Source organism: Zonotrichia leucophrys, chromosome 4A, assembly GCF_028769735.1.
Source record: "Zonotrichia leucophrys gambelii isolate GWCS_2022_RI chromosome 4A, RI_Zleu_2.0, whole genome shotgun sequence".
NCBI lineage: Eukaryota > Metazoa > Chordata > Aves > Passeriformes > Passerellidae > Zonotrichia > Zonotrichia leucophrys.
The window spans coordinates 10,141,523-10,156,459 of NC_088174.1; the positions used below are offsets into that span (position 1 = coordinate 10,141,523).

At 44.6% G+C, this 14,937-nt stretch overlaps 1 protein-coding gene across 3 annotated transcripts in view; it reads right to left on the reverse strand.

Annotated features, from left to right (window-relative positions):
- Positions 1-14,937, reverse strand: part of GRIA3 (glutamate ionotropic receptor AMPA type subunit 3) — a 141,112-nt gene that overhangs the window by 12,744 nt on the left and 113,431 nt on the right. For 2 of the 3 annotated variants that reach the window (XR_010440369.1, XM_064713367.1), the window contains exons 13-14: positions 8,118-8,365; positions 7,448-7,562 (exon numbers count right to left, since the gene is read on the reverse strand). Coding sequence is in view for 2 of the 3 variants with exons in the window: in XM_064713367.1 (XP_064569437.1) it covers positions 7,448-7,562; positions 8,118-8,365 (363 nt within the window). In the remaining variant the exon portion in view is untranslated. The remainder of the gene's footprint in view (positions 1-7,447; positions 7,563-8,117; positions 8,366-14,937) is intronic. The other variant, XM_064713365.1, reaches the window with a different exon arrangement.

A 14,937-nucleotide genomic window follows, 5' to 3' on the forward strand; every position in this document is an offset into this window, starting at 1 on the left:
CACCCTGCTTTGATCAACTGAGCCACCCTCAGTGTGACCCTGAACAATGGCACCACTGCCTGGCAGTGCTTCCAGCCAAGCACAGAAATCCCTCACTCCCACACACCCCACAGAACCCCCAGCCTTCCCTGCCCTGCTGCAGGAGGAGAGGAGGTGATGCTGAATGCAGCCTCCAGTGCTGTTGACTGGAGCTGAGTGGGCCAGAAGGCAAGTGGCCACTGCTGCATCCCTGAGCCAGCCTGCACAGGGACTGACAAAGGCAGAAATCAAGTCCAGGCTCTCTGCTTAATTTGACAGGATACCATAAAAAATATCACTAACAACCATCTTGGTATCATTAAAATATAAAGATAGAAACAATCTAGGAAGATTCACCAAGTCCAGCATTACTCTCTAGAGGGCATCGCTCGAGGTTAAAGACCCATCTAAATCAAATAAGGCACTTTATTCCCCCAAGCTGTATAAATCCCAGCCTGATCTGTAACTATTGAATGGACTTTTTGTCAGATCTTGTTACTGAAATAACTTCTGAATAGATACAAAACCTGCGGGTGAGTGCATCGTCCAAGGGCTCTGCCCTTGCTCAGATCAGATCATGCAGCTGCCTGTTGCAATTTACCAATTTAGCAATGTCTCTGTGCCATGGCTTCATGTTTTGTGACACACCCACACTGAGGGATGGGGAAGACTTTGCTTGGAAATGGGCTCCTTATCCAAACCCACTACGTTTGTTTAAAGACTACAGTTGCCTGGTACCTCAAGCAGGAGTGAAGAGCCCTGAAAATACAGGCAAAAACCCACATGGTCAATTCCTTTTCCTTCTCGTCAATCACTACTTCCTACCTTCTGTCTCAAAAAGTGATCTTTGGTACTCCACACTGAACATTCAATATTCCATGAAAAAATGCAAAAAGCACTGGGCATTTCTTTTTAAAATAATGAGCCCCCTTAGTTGCTCTTTGCTACCATTTCAGACCCACACCACTTTTTCCCTGCCCTGTATTACCAGCAGTTGCACATTTCCAAGAGTCAACCCTTGAGGGATTGAAATGCTTTATGGGTGGGCAGAGGAAGGGATAAAAGGGAAAGCCATCTAGCTGGGAAAGACAAAGAGCTTGCACAATTAGAAAATTTAAAACTCAGTACCTCAAGCCCTATATATCCCCCAGCCACCTAAGAAATATGCTGCATGTTGATGGCTGGGGTAGTACTTGGAGGCAGAGCAATAAATCCCCTGGCAGAGGATGTTTTTCCTCAACAGCAGAGCCAGCAGCAGTTCCCTTTGCTCAAGACCCTGTGGCCCTGAGTGATGGTGAGGAGTATCCTGGGGCTGCAGCTCCCTGGCTGCCAGGGGATGGATTTAGCTCCTGCTGAGCACTCAGTAGCTGCAATAGTTGTCCATAACAGAACTTTGTTATAGTCTCCATTATTGGGCAGGAGAAACCTGCCATTACAGGTTGGAGCATCCAGTTTATCCTTGTGGAATGTGAAGCGTTTTTCCTTTGGTCACCAGGTATACATTTTAAATTAGGGTGTTTGAGTGCATGATGTCATTGCATCATCTATAAACACTCTGGGCACACCTCTACAGAGCCAGATGTGTTACCAGGTGAGGCTGCAAGTTCTTCTGCTCTCTGCAGAGTCTGCAGCCTGTGTTTGGCAGCAGCAGTGTCTCTATGAAAGAATATTTACACGTTTCACAAATGTAGCTCAAACAAATTAAACTCTGTACTAACAGGATCATAATTTAAGAGAAGTGCCAAGTGCTAATGCAATAATACAGGCTGATTGGATTAGGAAATACAAGCCATAACAAGTCACTGCAGCTCATTCACAGCAGTGCCCAACACTTGAGGCATGGATGTGGTGAGAGGGTGAAGAAGAGCAAAGGAGGGCAGGTGCCCAACATTGTGCTCAAACCTACAAATCTGAGAGAGCAGCATGGAGCTTTCCTGCCACTGCTTGGGTCCTTTCTAACCTGGATGGTACGAGCAAGAGACTCAACTTACCTTGCATGCTGGCTATCCCCTCACCTTCTCTTTCTCTTGTCTCTAGGCACATCCATTTCCCCCCATCTTTATTTTCCTCTTGAAACGGCTTCTTCTGTGACTCCTGCTCTTGGCTCCTCAGCAGGCTGCAGGTGGGTGCTGCTTAGTCCCAAGGCTAGTCCACAAGACATTCGAGGAACAGCTATGCTGTGTACAAAAGCTAGAAGCACTCAGCCCATGGTTACAGTGCCAGCAGCACAGAGAAATCCACAGAGCAGCACCAGTGCCTGTGTCCACGTGAGCAGAATGCTGAAACGTTAGAGTCACTTTGAAGAAGAAGAAAGGCATTTACTTTTCCCTTTGTATGTTAAATGACAGCAGCTAGTATTAAAGAGAAACAACCAAGCCCAGACCCCCAGGGAGACATACAAAGGAAGGGCCCTGCTCCTGCTGCTGGGAGCTCCACCTCCAGCTGCTGGTTTTCCTTTTTTCCTTTTCCAGTACCACAGAGCCTTCTGCTTTGACTTTTCCCATACCGATACTTACAGTGCAGGAGAAATGACTCATGTAAGCAATCTATGGAAATTAACTGTTAAGCACCACCTATCAAAAGGAGTGCATAATTAACAAGTCTTTAAGATTTCTTGTGGCCATAAAGGCAGGACATAGCATCCAGGCAGGAGCCCCAGGTCTGCCACAATTAATGCACAAACAGGTCTCCTTGCACACTCAGGTCTGAGTTGGCTTTGGCAAGGCAGCAAAGCCAGTCTCCATGATGCTAAAGGTTATACTGGCAAAACTAAACAGTTCTACATTCTTGGACACCAGTGGTTCTGACTCCACCAACTCCTTCCCAGCATAGGCAACCTACTCTTCCCAAATTATTGTGCTGCTTCTTCCAGGTCCATTTCCAGGAAAACACCCCCAACAATCTGCACAACAGCACTGCTGTTTCTGCAAACCAGAGCAGGCTCTCTGCCCTTCTTGGCAGTGCTCTGAGATGCTCCAATGAACTCCTAGAGCATTAAGACTTCATCACTGCCACAAAACATACACAGTATTATTTCTTAATATGCTATAAAGTAATAGCTGTCAATTAAACCAATATTCTGGTGTCTTCCTCTTAAAGCATTATTTTGCTTTGTCACTAATTTGCACAATACAGTAATTTCATATTACTTTCCCAGCTCTGAGCATGAATTAGCTCTGTGTTACTGTCACTGGCTCTGATCAGCCATTTTATCTTTTTCCAGCTCATAACGCAGGCCTATAGTATGGATGACAAGGAAATTCATGCTGATGAACATAATTTCAAACAAATGGCTCAAATAAATCGTGCTGCATCTTTTTAAGATAGCCATTTCCCCAAATGTCCTCTTTTATGCACGACGTGTTTGGCAATGGTGCTCTTTAGGCATCAGGTATCATCTAAAATAAAGCATAACAGATTTCTTCTAAAAATATGCCACTTAAAAAAATTATGCTGCAAATGCTAACGGCTGTGCTGAAAATGTATCAAACCAAAACAGCACACAGACACGGGGGAACAGATCCCATCTGCTAATGACCACACTCACAGCTCTGAAGGTCTTGGGAATGGAATATTGTATGGAGCACAGCTCTGAGGGCAGAACTCAACTAGCAAACTGGAAAAGTAATTCTCTGATTAAAAAGAAACAATTGGAAAATGAAATAATTTACATTGCATGCCATTTCTCTGGTGTAGTCCAAAAGAGGTATCAGCCTAAAAAAGAATATATTAAAGAAATTAAGTCAAATAATTAGCAGGGAATCTTGGCAGGTAAAGTTGATGAGAAGCTGCATTCAAACATTCTCCTTCCACATTGGTTGTCATTAAATGTTACCATGAAGGTATAAGAATACAAGAAATTTATCAACAGCAGAACTATGGAAATTTATCTTAGCAGGAAATTGCTCCTATGCAACTGAATAATTAGTTTCACTTAAGTCACTCAGGCTGTGACCGCCATCTGCATCCCCTTTTGTCTAATTCTTGTTAAATCCCTATTCAGCCATAACTCAGCTCCAAGATTATAGGACTGTATAATAAACAAAATAATTAGTTTCCAAACTTGTAATACACTGCAACATATTTCCTGGAATATGTTTTTTTTACAACTGCTATTTTGTATTCTCTCATGATTGAGAACTTTCAGTTTGCATGTATAAGAGCATTTGAAGAGAGGATAATTTTGCCATGAAACTAAATTCAAGCTCATTTAGGAGAGCTAAGTGAATGAGTTTTGATGCACGTACCAGAACGTCTGCGTCAGCCAAGTCAGCCCACATGTATTGACATGCATCCCAGCGAAATTATGTACGGATGGAGCATATTCCCCTTCAGACTTGTTAAATAAGGACCACTACTGAAATTGGGTCATTGCCTTTGCCAGGGCAGTACCAACACTGGCATCCTCTGCACACACCAGCACTGGCACAGACTGCTAGCACTGAAAACAAGACACATATCAGCTGAGGCCTTTAAAATAAACTCATTAAAATGGCACAATCTCTTAAGTCTTGAATTACGAGTGAACCCCAGGAGCATGGAATGCCCACAGGCCTAACCTTGCACTCTGTAAACCAAGAGATTCAAAGTCTGCAGAAAGCCAATTGAATACATTTCGTTTTTCCCACTGCAAGACCCAAAAAATCCTTGTGAAAATGGAAGTCACTGTTTAATTTTCCAGGGGCGGTGAGATACGGTAATGAGACGGACTCACAACTCAGAAGGATTCCTCTCGGAGCACGGGCACACCGCACGCCAGAGCGCAGGGACACGAGCAGGGAGGGCGGCCGGGTCCTTTGCAGTACAGCGATGGCACTGGCACAAGCAAACAGGCTCATACTCACCTCTGGCCTTCAGCAAGAGCTAAAGTATCAGTCACAGAGGAACTCAGCTTAAGAAACCGGCACCAGCAGTCTGCCATGACTCACATCTACACACAACCCATTGCACAACCCACTGCCAGGAGGCAAGAAGTGGCAGATTGCCAACTGGGGGCAGTGATTTCCCAAGCCCGGGTCCCTACTGGGGAAGCTGAGAGAGGAGTCTGTCAGCTCAGCCAGTAGAGAGAGCTGCCCCGAGTGAGCAATGGTTGAGATGGAGGGCAAGGTCTGTATCTGCACCTCAGGCACCTTCACCACCCCATCCTCATTCCCCCAGCTGCCACCTCCTTTAAGGTAAAAGGGAAAAAAATAACAGTTTGCAGTGAGTCCTCTGAATGACCTACAAATGAAGCCGTGCTCATATAAACAATTAACTGGAGAGATGGGATGAGATGATGGGGGCAACTTCTGGTGGGAGGACAGTGAGGAGAGAGAGGCCAGCAAGACTCTTGGAGCTGCAGTGCACAAGGGGCAGCACCAGAACTCATCTTTCCTGAGAGGACAGTGGGGCTCCTGCTGGGCTGGGGCAGGGCCTGGCCAGTGATGGGGATGTGCTGCGAAGGCTCTGCCTGTCTGCTGCCACGGAGCCACACTGCAGTCTGCAGGGCTCAGGGCCTACAGAACTACCTCAAAGGAAGAGAAACTTTGTGACAAAAAAGCCCTTTGATTTACCACACCTCTAGAAACAGCGACTAACCCCTTCCCCACCTCCCTTAGCTTTGTCTTCTGTGGGAGGTCTTCTACATCCCATGTTCTCCTCTCTGGGGACTTCTGCCAGCTGAGCTGTGCCCCAAGAGCTGGTGACTATAGCTCAAACCCCTCACCTATAGCTCAAAGTCCTTCACCACAGCGTGCTACAACAAACTGCAGACAGACATCACTTGGGACTAAACCAGCAAAACACATTATTGCGTTTGCTCCCCTTGCCTCTTCTCTGGGTACCAACTCATGTTACCCCAGATTCCACTCCCTCAACGTTGCCTGACCAGGCCAAGGGCCTGCCAAATAGCATTGTTCTTTGTAAAACATCTTCCAGCACAAGCAAAAATAGAAGGATGGCCCTGCCTTAATTGTGACCATTTAAAAAGCCCTCTTTAGTTTCCTTAGGGCTGTAAGTGTTATTGGCTGGGTTTAATTCAATGAACTTGAAGCAATGAAGTTCACTGAAGCTGGTCTGTATGAAGAGTTTTTTTTCAGGGAGGCAGCATTAGACAATGAGTTGCTGGATCCCAGGAGGATATTAAACATTTAATATACTGGCAAATATGACATATAAAAATGTTTTGTGAAGGATGAGCAGCAGAGCTAAAAAGCATAAAAAAACTTGTGCTCATCTCCAGGCTGCTGCTGAGCACTGCAGACCTCCAGCTACTGAATCAATCCAAATTCAAGAGCTTTTCCTTCCTTTAATATTACACAGTGGCTTTTGCTAGCGGTAGACATGACGAGCTGTGCAATTTCCTATATAGCAAACTGTATGCAACTCTTATGAATAGATTGTAGCAGTAATTTGCAGTAATTGTCCGAAACTGCAGTTTACTGTTATTATTGATTTTGGACCAAATCTGAAGCATTTTTATTGGAGAGATTAGGAGTTATTGCTCCCTAAAGATCTGGTTTTACTAGATGTAGGAGAGTGTCACTATAAAAATGAATTTCAGTACTTTTCAGTATAACAATGTCATTTAAATTAATTTTCTTGGTAATTCCTGCACCCACAGTGACCAACAACACCCAGCCAACTCTAGCTATAGCTTATCCTCACTGGGTTAAAGACTGCAGAAAAGGATTGCCAGTCCTACAGGGCAAAGCTGGCAGGAGGAAAGCAGACTCGTTAACATTTGCAATACATGAGCTCACTGAAGTAAGTAAGTAAGTAAGCCTGTACTGCACCTTTGTGAAGGTGCAGTACAGGCTGCCTGGAAGGCTGGGGGAAGCCTCAGCTCAGCAGAAGGCAGTGATAAGGCTGCCACAGCTGCCACTGGAGCTAGATTTGAGTCCACATGGGTATCAAAGGCATGTCAAACACAGACTCAGGGCTCCTGCACAGGAGTGTGCAGAAGACTGATCACTGCTGTACAAAAGGTGACATCTGAATGCTCCAGGCAACACTTCCAAAACCTTCCCAAAAGGCCAAAGGAAAGAGGAGCTCTTTCACCCAGGTCTGTGCTGGCACAGCTGGTCCTGGCAAAAAAAAAGTCTCATAAACCCTTGCTCTCAAGGGTTGGGACAGTGACCAGAGGTCATCACCAGTTTCTGGTACAATTACCTCACTGACTTACTTTGCATAGGTCTCACCAACACTAGGCTTTCTATCTGTTAGTTAAATAAGGTTTCCAAGCTCGAACAAACCCGCTGATGATATTAAATAAGACTGTTTCTTTGAAAGAGCTACTGAACAAGAAATCAGACGTATTTTTCCCCACCAGAATTAGTGAAATAATTTTCATCTGCTTTCTTTTTGAGTTTTTTTTTCTTGAGAAGCAAAATAACAGCCTTGCCGATTACTCTTTGCTAAGGTACCCGATTGTGGTGACATTGAGGCTGACCTTGGAGTCACCTCCCCCGCTGCCGCACTCTCCTTTGTCGTACCACCATTTGTTTTTCAATTTGTCCAAGAGGCCTTGCTCATTCAGTTTTAATACTGCCAGGTTAACAGCATTTCTTGAAACGATAAAACATAACTTGTAAGAAAAAATGCACAAATGCTTAGGATAATCGTAACGTATAAAAAAAGGAGCACAAGAGGACAAATTGGCTAAAATTTCACAGAACGTGGAGCTATCAAAATGTCTGTACAGCAAATACAGGGTTAAATATTGGAAGGTGGCATGGAGGATAACATTTGCTCAAAACTGAAGTGTGCGGGATGGGGAAATCGTCTTTGAGAAAAAAAGTAACAACACCACATCATGCAGTTAACATTCGTCACATATGGCAGGTTAACTTGGCTTTTACCATTTAAATTGAAAAAGCCATTGAACTGTAAAATTAAAACAGCAACAAACAATCAGAGAGGACAACACGAAGAGAACACAAAAAATGGATGCATTAAATAAATGAAACCATAATTTACCGTCTTATTTAACTCCATGGAATATTGAAGATTTTAAACTTTTAAGTTACCTCAAAATCCACAAGAAAGAAAATGACAACACAATACATCAGGGTAGGTGGAATACTATAACAACATGGATATTGTTATATTATTCCACCCACCTTAATGCTGAGCCTTTGGGGGTTGCTACACCATAGCCCTTGGAATCCAGGTTGCCTCCAACTTTCATGGTGTCGCAGGGCTTGCGCTGCTCGATGTACTCGTTCATCGTGGACTCCAGCAGGAAGGCAAACTTGCCCTTGGACTTCCTCACCCTGGCCACCCCGTCCGCCGTCGTCTTGGTGAACACCGATGGCTCTGCCGACTTCATGTACGACCACATTTTCTCATAGACAGCTATTTTTGACCTCTGGGAGAGATGAAAGGAGGGAAATGAAGAGTCATGTTGGCAAGACTGAGCTCCTTGGGCTTAGCTGGCTTGGAGGTATAATGACACCCTGTAGCTGATCAGGGCTAACAGATCAAAGAAGTCAAGGTAGCTTGGAGAGAGATACATTGCTCCCTGAACAAAGACCAAAAGACAGAATGTTTGGGGAGGGAAAAGCAAATCTCAGACATTTATTTACTGACTGCTGAGTAACTGGCAGCCTCAGAATGAGCAACGGTGTGTGCCTATCCCAGCCTCAGCTCCTGTTCTGTGCTGGGTTTATCTGCCGGAGTGCAACTCTGCTACTGAACCAGAGGGAGGATGAGAAATCCCAGCTCATCCATCTTGGCCAACAGATGCCAAAGGAGCCTCTCCCTCTTCACACAAATCTTCAGCATTGTTTTATTTTTTACACTAATTGCAGCTAGGAAGGGCTGGCAGTTGCCTATTACAAGTTTTCAGCAAGGCAGGAGTGTGCTTTTCACAGTGGCAATGGCAGGTCTCTGATATAGGAGACCATGACATTCTATGGCTGCCAACAGAGATGCTCAAACAAGGGATATAAACAGTAATTACAAAATGTTTTATGAATCAATAGTCAAATATTCAAAATTTGTTTTCCCATTTTCCTAAAAGACAGCAAATACAAATATTAGCAATAAGCTGAAAAAAATCACTGGTTAACTGCCTGTCACCCATCTATATTTTCCTGATTTGCCTGTTCTGAGACTGAGCAAAACCTAACAGCCTCTAGCTCAGCATACAAGCTTTGTAAACCTTGAAATGTTGAGGAATGTGTTACTTCCCCTTCTCACTCTTCCCCACCAGTAACATTTAAGCCACCCTCAGATCTCAAAGCCACCTCCAGACTGTCAAGAATTTGTATCCTGGACTACCAGTTAAACTTTCCTGCTTGGTCAACAGAAAGCAGTAATGCAAACTGCATTTCTTCAAAGTCTAGAAATCCCAAAGATTTATATAAGGCTTTCAGTCCAAGTTGTGGGTACCTTGAATTTATGCCTCATATTCCTTGCCAGTTCCCTGTCCACAGCTTTCCCTGCAGAATAGGAATGAAGGAGGCAGTAGCTAAATCTAGTTCAAATTTAGCAACCTTGTGGTGGAAGACTGCTAATGTCCATCAGCTTGATGATCAAGACATGCTTCCTCCTCATCCAGGACAATTTAATGCATTTTGAATAATGTAATGCTTAACAACCAGCCTCCAAACACTTCACAGGGAGTAAGCCCTGCCTGCACTGCTCCTCAGATTAACTTGCTCAGCTGGTGCTGCTACAGTGGATAGAGAGGAGCACGGAGGGCAGCATTTTATTTTATCCTTCCTGATGAACTGAAAAACAACTGAAAATGCAAACCAATTAAAATCAGCCCATCTGACAACAGGAAATCAGAGAGACAACAATCAAGAGGGGCTGGCTGGGTGAAAAACAAGTCAGAGAGAGCATCTCTTAACTAAAGAGGGGCTGTACAGCTGTGTTTGCCCAGCATCACGACAAAGAGGGATGTAACTGGGGTCTGAAATGGTCCTTACCCAGCTGAAAGAAGGAATCTGGATTTTCCTGACCTTCCCCTGCAACAGCAAACACTGAATAGCCTGAGATGAGGATGGTGGCTCTGAATTTGAGAGTTGAATGTGATAGCTCAGCCCCTGCAGGGAGTGCTAAGCCTCAGCTGACTGCAGGACCATGGATCCTGCCCAAGGAGGGAATCTCACTGGGGCTCAGGGCCAGGCTCCCATGCGCTGGCAGCCAGAACACCCTGACAGCCACACCCTGATAATCACTGCCTGCTCAAGGTGCCCTCTGCAAGCACACTGACTTGCTCCTGCTTTTCCAACATCCCACTTAATGGATGTGGGCATTTCCTCATCTCCTGCCCTGCTGGGAGCTGCCCAGGGCACTGCATGGCTCCCAGGAACCTGCCAGAGGGGCTGTGGGGATTCCAGGGATACCAGAAGTGGTTCTCCCTGTGCCCTGTGGGCAGCAGAGCAGGTGACAGCTCTGTACCTATGCAGGTGGCAGTGCAGGCAGTGTCCCAGGCACTGCCCCTGGCCAGCCTGCCAGCCCTTCTTGTGCAGCTCTCTTGGGCACAACGGGAACATAGAACAGCCTGGATGGCCAACACAGAGACTGCAGGAGCAGTGGCAATCCTGGCGTGTCTTAGTTTCAAGGTTCTCTGCCTTACAACCTTCATTTTCTTTTAACATAAATAATACAAACACACCCGGCCATTTATATTTGCAAACAGGCACCCAAGGGACAAAAGGAAGGTAGAAAACCATCTTTACTCTTTACACCTCTCAGCAAGCTGATCTCGTGTGCCTTCCAAATTGTGTATGCACTACGTATGCTTTTGCTTGTTTTCCTCTGCAGAGTGTGCCTTTAATTACCCAGATAAACCAGAATTTCTTTTCCTTTCAATCTTTTAACTCACATGTGAATACCTGTCTGTCATAAGTTCTTTCATACTCTGGCCTGACTACCTGAAAGCAATGGCCAGTACATCTGTGCATTGTTAATAATACCAGTTATCTGCTGAGTGCCAACAGCACGAACAGGGCTGCACATGGTCCACAAAGCATGTTCCCTGCTCCAAGGGCAAAGGGTGAAAATCATCATTCATGCTTCAGAAAACCAAATTCTACAACTGAAAACCTGATCTCTTTTCAACTTCAACAAATAGCCTAAGCTTTATAGTCTGTTGTCTTCATTTAACTCTTCTGGATGATGTAGTTAAAAATCAGTTCCCATTTTTATATGGTCATTCTCCACCTCTTCTTCTGCCAAGTGGGATTTTCATAATATCTTGTTATCATCAAACTAACTAAATAAGAATAGCAATCTGATCTGGTAGAAGTAGACAAAAATTCAAGCTAGAAACAAAACGTGTTGACTGGGAAAGGTTAATCTAAAATGCATCAGGCATGTATTGGTTTTGGAGCACAGTCTGGCTGAGGATCTCAGAGGTCCTGAGAGAGAGGACCAGGGATGTCATGGGCTCTGGCCACTGAGTCCTGCTTGGTTAGTGCTGATTTTTGCAGCCATTCACCCAAATTCCTAATAAGTGAAATTAACTACCTATGATGAGGCTGCTTGGAGAAAGGGACAGTGCCACCAGAAGAGCAGTGACACCTGCTCAGCAATGCTCAAGGGCATTTTCTGCTCCTAGAGCCATATTTTAAACCTGCTCAATGCCATGAAACAACCAGTTGATTAAAGCTGCTCAAAGATGCAACAGGATGAAATGACAGAAAAATATTTTAGTAAATATTTTTTTCCAATTACCCAACCATCCCAGAAGCTCCTAAAGGAGTTTCAGAAAAGAAAAATGTCTTTCCTAACTATAAAGCTCCAAATTCTGTGTTGAAAGAACATTCTTACCCATCTGTCCCCCTCTGCAGACATTCACACTGCCTCTCCCAGCCCCCCTAGGAGTCTGACACCCATAAAAGGGGCCAGACAGCAGAAGCAACCACAGAGAAAGGATTTACACTCCTAAGTAAGGCAAGGTCTGACAGATCTGCACTGTTGCTAGAGTTCAGTGGCAGTAAAACATTCTCCCTGTCAATAAAGTGTTACTTTTAAAGAGACCCTTACGAAAAAAAAAACCTTAAAAGCAAAGATTTAAGCCAATTCAAAGCCCATAACTGTAGTAACTCCCTATGCTCTGCAACTCCTATTTCTTTGATATTGCTCTCCACAAGTCCACCACACACATTTCATTGGGATTTCAAGGGGATATTATTATAATTTTTTTCTTAAAAGCAACATTTTCAGTGTTTCATCTAGGCCCTGAGACACATTAAAGTGTCTTCATTATCGCAGCCTTACTGCAGATATAAATAGAACTGGCCTTTGCTTTGTCAATAATCCTGGCTTTTTTTTTCCTCTTTATTTGGATATGTTTATGCAGAAACATAAGCCACAAACACCCCAGCCAAGGGTGCAGGCAGCTCCCTTCCATGTCAGCAGAGCCAGTAGCTCTCGTGCCAAGGACTCACTTCACTTGGCCCGTTACTAATCAGCACCTAAATACACATTTCTTCTGGGTAACAATGCATTCATTTGAAAAGAAGATGCCAATTCCATCAGTCCACAATTTTAACACTGTCTTTCATTCTAATTCTCCTAGTTTTGCTGTGTGGTTGACTCCAGCAGTGAAACGAAAAATCAGCCAGAGTGTGTGGTAGCATCCCAAAGCATGGCCAGTCAGGGCTGGGTGAGTGACACAGGCAAGGGAAGGAGGCACGTTTGCCTCTCAGTTGCAGCTATTTCTTCAATCCAGCATCTACAAATGCAGCTCTAGACCTGATGCCTTGGTTTCACTTTTGCACATTCCAAATCACCTCGAGATACCTAGCAGACCCCAGCACACCTTGGACAATTCCTTGACATTGGTTAAATTTAGCCCTAAATATGAAGCCTTCTCCCAACGACTGAATTCCCTTCCCCCTCTGCAGACATCTGTCTCACACTTCTGCTAAAAGTGACATTGTGTCACCTCCTCCACTACTGAGTAGGGGTGAAGTTGCTGTATTTGAAGGAAGCAAGGCTGCTCCTTTCTAGTTAAAGAATGTTACAGAGATGCCCTTTATCTATTTTAGAACATTCTGCTCTCCCTACCACCTCCTCCACAACTTGAAGGTCTTCTTCAAAATGTCTCCTTGTGCACCCTGTTAGGATATTTTATTAGAAATTACTAAAATGGTCCTTAATTTCTTATGACAGGGACTAGGAAGTGATTTCCCAGCAGTCAAGCTCAAATTGTTCTCCTATAGGTGAGAGCTGTTGATCATCCAGTCATAATCTGCATATAATCAAATAAATGCTATTTTAAAAATCCAGTTATATATTCTATAACTGTATAACTCTGTTTTATACTTCAAGAAATTTCAGGTAATACTGATTTTTTTTACCTCTGCCTTCAAGACTAAGAGTGATAAACAAAGTGTAGCAAAATAAAAAAGCATGTGGAGCATCCTGACTGCAGCACACACATAAAGGTAAGCAGAGACATCAATAAAGGTCGTAGAGCAGCAGACTTACCACTCTCCTCTGCTGCATGGGCCCTGTGACCACATTATAGCTCCCTAACACGGGAGATTTACAGCCCTTAAGTCAGACAGATGTTGCTGATACAAAACACAACGGTCCATACTAAAATCAGTGCAGGTATTTAATGTGAATAATACATGCTGCCTTTCTACAGATCACACCTTGCTTTGTATGGAGGTACACCTCACTGGAATGAACTTGGGCAGTTAAGTGTGAACCATGGCTTCATTACCATCACTCATTGCTTGTCCTCCACGTGTGCAATTAGCTCTTCTGCAGCAGCTAATGAGTCCAGGAGCTTATGAACCATTTAAAAGCAAGCTACTGAACAGGAATGAAAAAACTGCCAAGAGACAGCCTTGGTGCTGCTGCTGCCTGGCTTGGGCCCCACTGATATCCACAGGGTTTGGGCAGTGGCTTAACTGAACTTCTACTATGGCAAATTGCAATGGAGTGGCACCACTGTGTTTGCTGTTTGGATTTGGCTTTGGTTTGGTGCCTTTCCACTCCCTCTAAGCCTCATGTTGAGTCATCCCTGGCAGAGCTGCCTCTGGCCGGAGTGAGGGACACTGGTGGGAGCCCTCAGCCTAATCTCAGCCCTGGAGCACATGGAGGCCAGCCTAATGATGATGCTACATAAGAACATGATAAATATTATTAGTAAGGTCCCTCTGCCTGAGATTTCCAAGCTCTTTACTGAGAAGGTAAAAATAGGTCTCCTGAAGGCCAGAGGGCACCATTAGTCCCCTTTCCCCAGAGAGGACATGAAAGCAGAGATGCCATTTACTGAAGGTCATAGGGCAGAGTCTAATAGATCAATGTCACAGCTTTTAGCCACAGATAACTTGTGATGCCAGCAATTTACTTACCTATATGGACAGAAAAATCAATCCCATCATTACATGAACCTCTTGCTTTTATTACATTCTCGGCAGAAGAAAGTAGGTCAGGGCATTTCTCTTCCAGCAAGGCCAAACCCCAAGCCCACCAATCTCTACCCACAGTTTATGAATTTGTGGGATGCCACAGAAAAGCGAGGTTGAAGCATGCACATATAAACGAGTCTGTATGTTTGTAGGAGCACACAAATCTTTGAGAGTGCATGCACACACGTAAAAGAAAGGGTGGCCTGGTGACTTGATAATATTTTACAGCCAAGGATATGATGGAAGACATTGTCACGTTGGTTTATTGCTCAAATGATAACTCAGGCTTTAGAAATGGCATTTTTCTTTCCCAGTTGGGGCAAACGAAGCCCAGAGAGCAGAAGGACCAGGCCTGCAAACCCCTGGGCTGCTGCTTTTCTCTAGAATCCTCTATGCCAAGATGCAGACTACTCTGCATGGGGGTGAGGGTGGGGAGTCCAGCAGGAGGCTGGTGGAGGTGGTGATGGTGGGGAAGGACAGTCCACAGCAGTGCTGCCCACCCAAACAGATGGGGAAGCAGCCTAATAAAGCCCTTCCAGGCTTCAGCACCATTAGT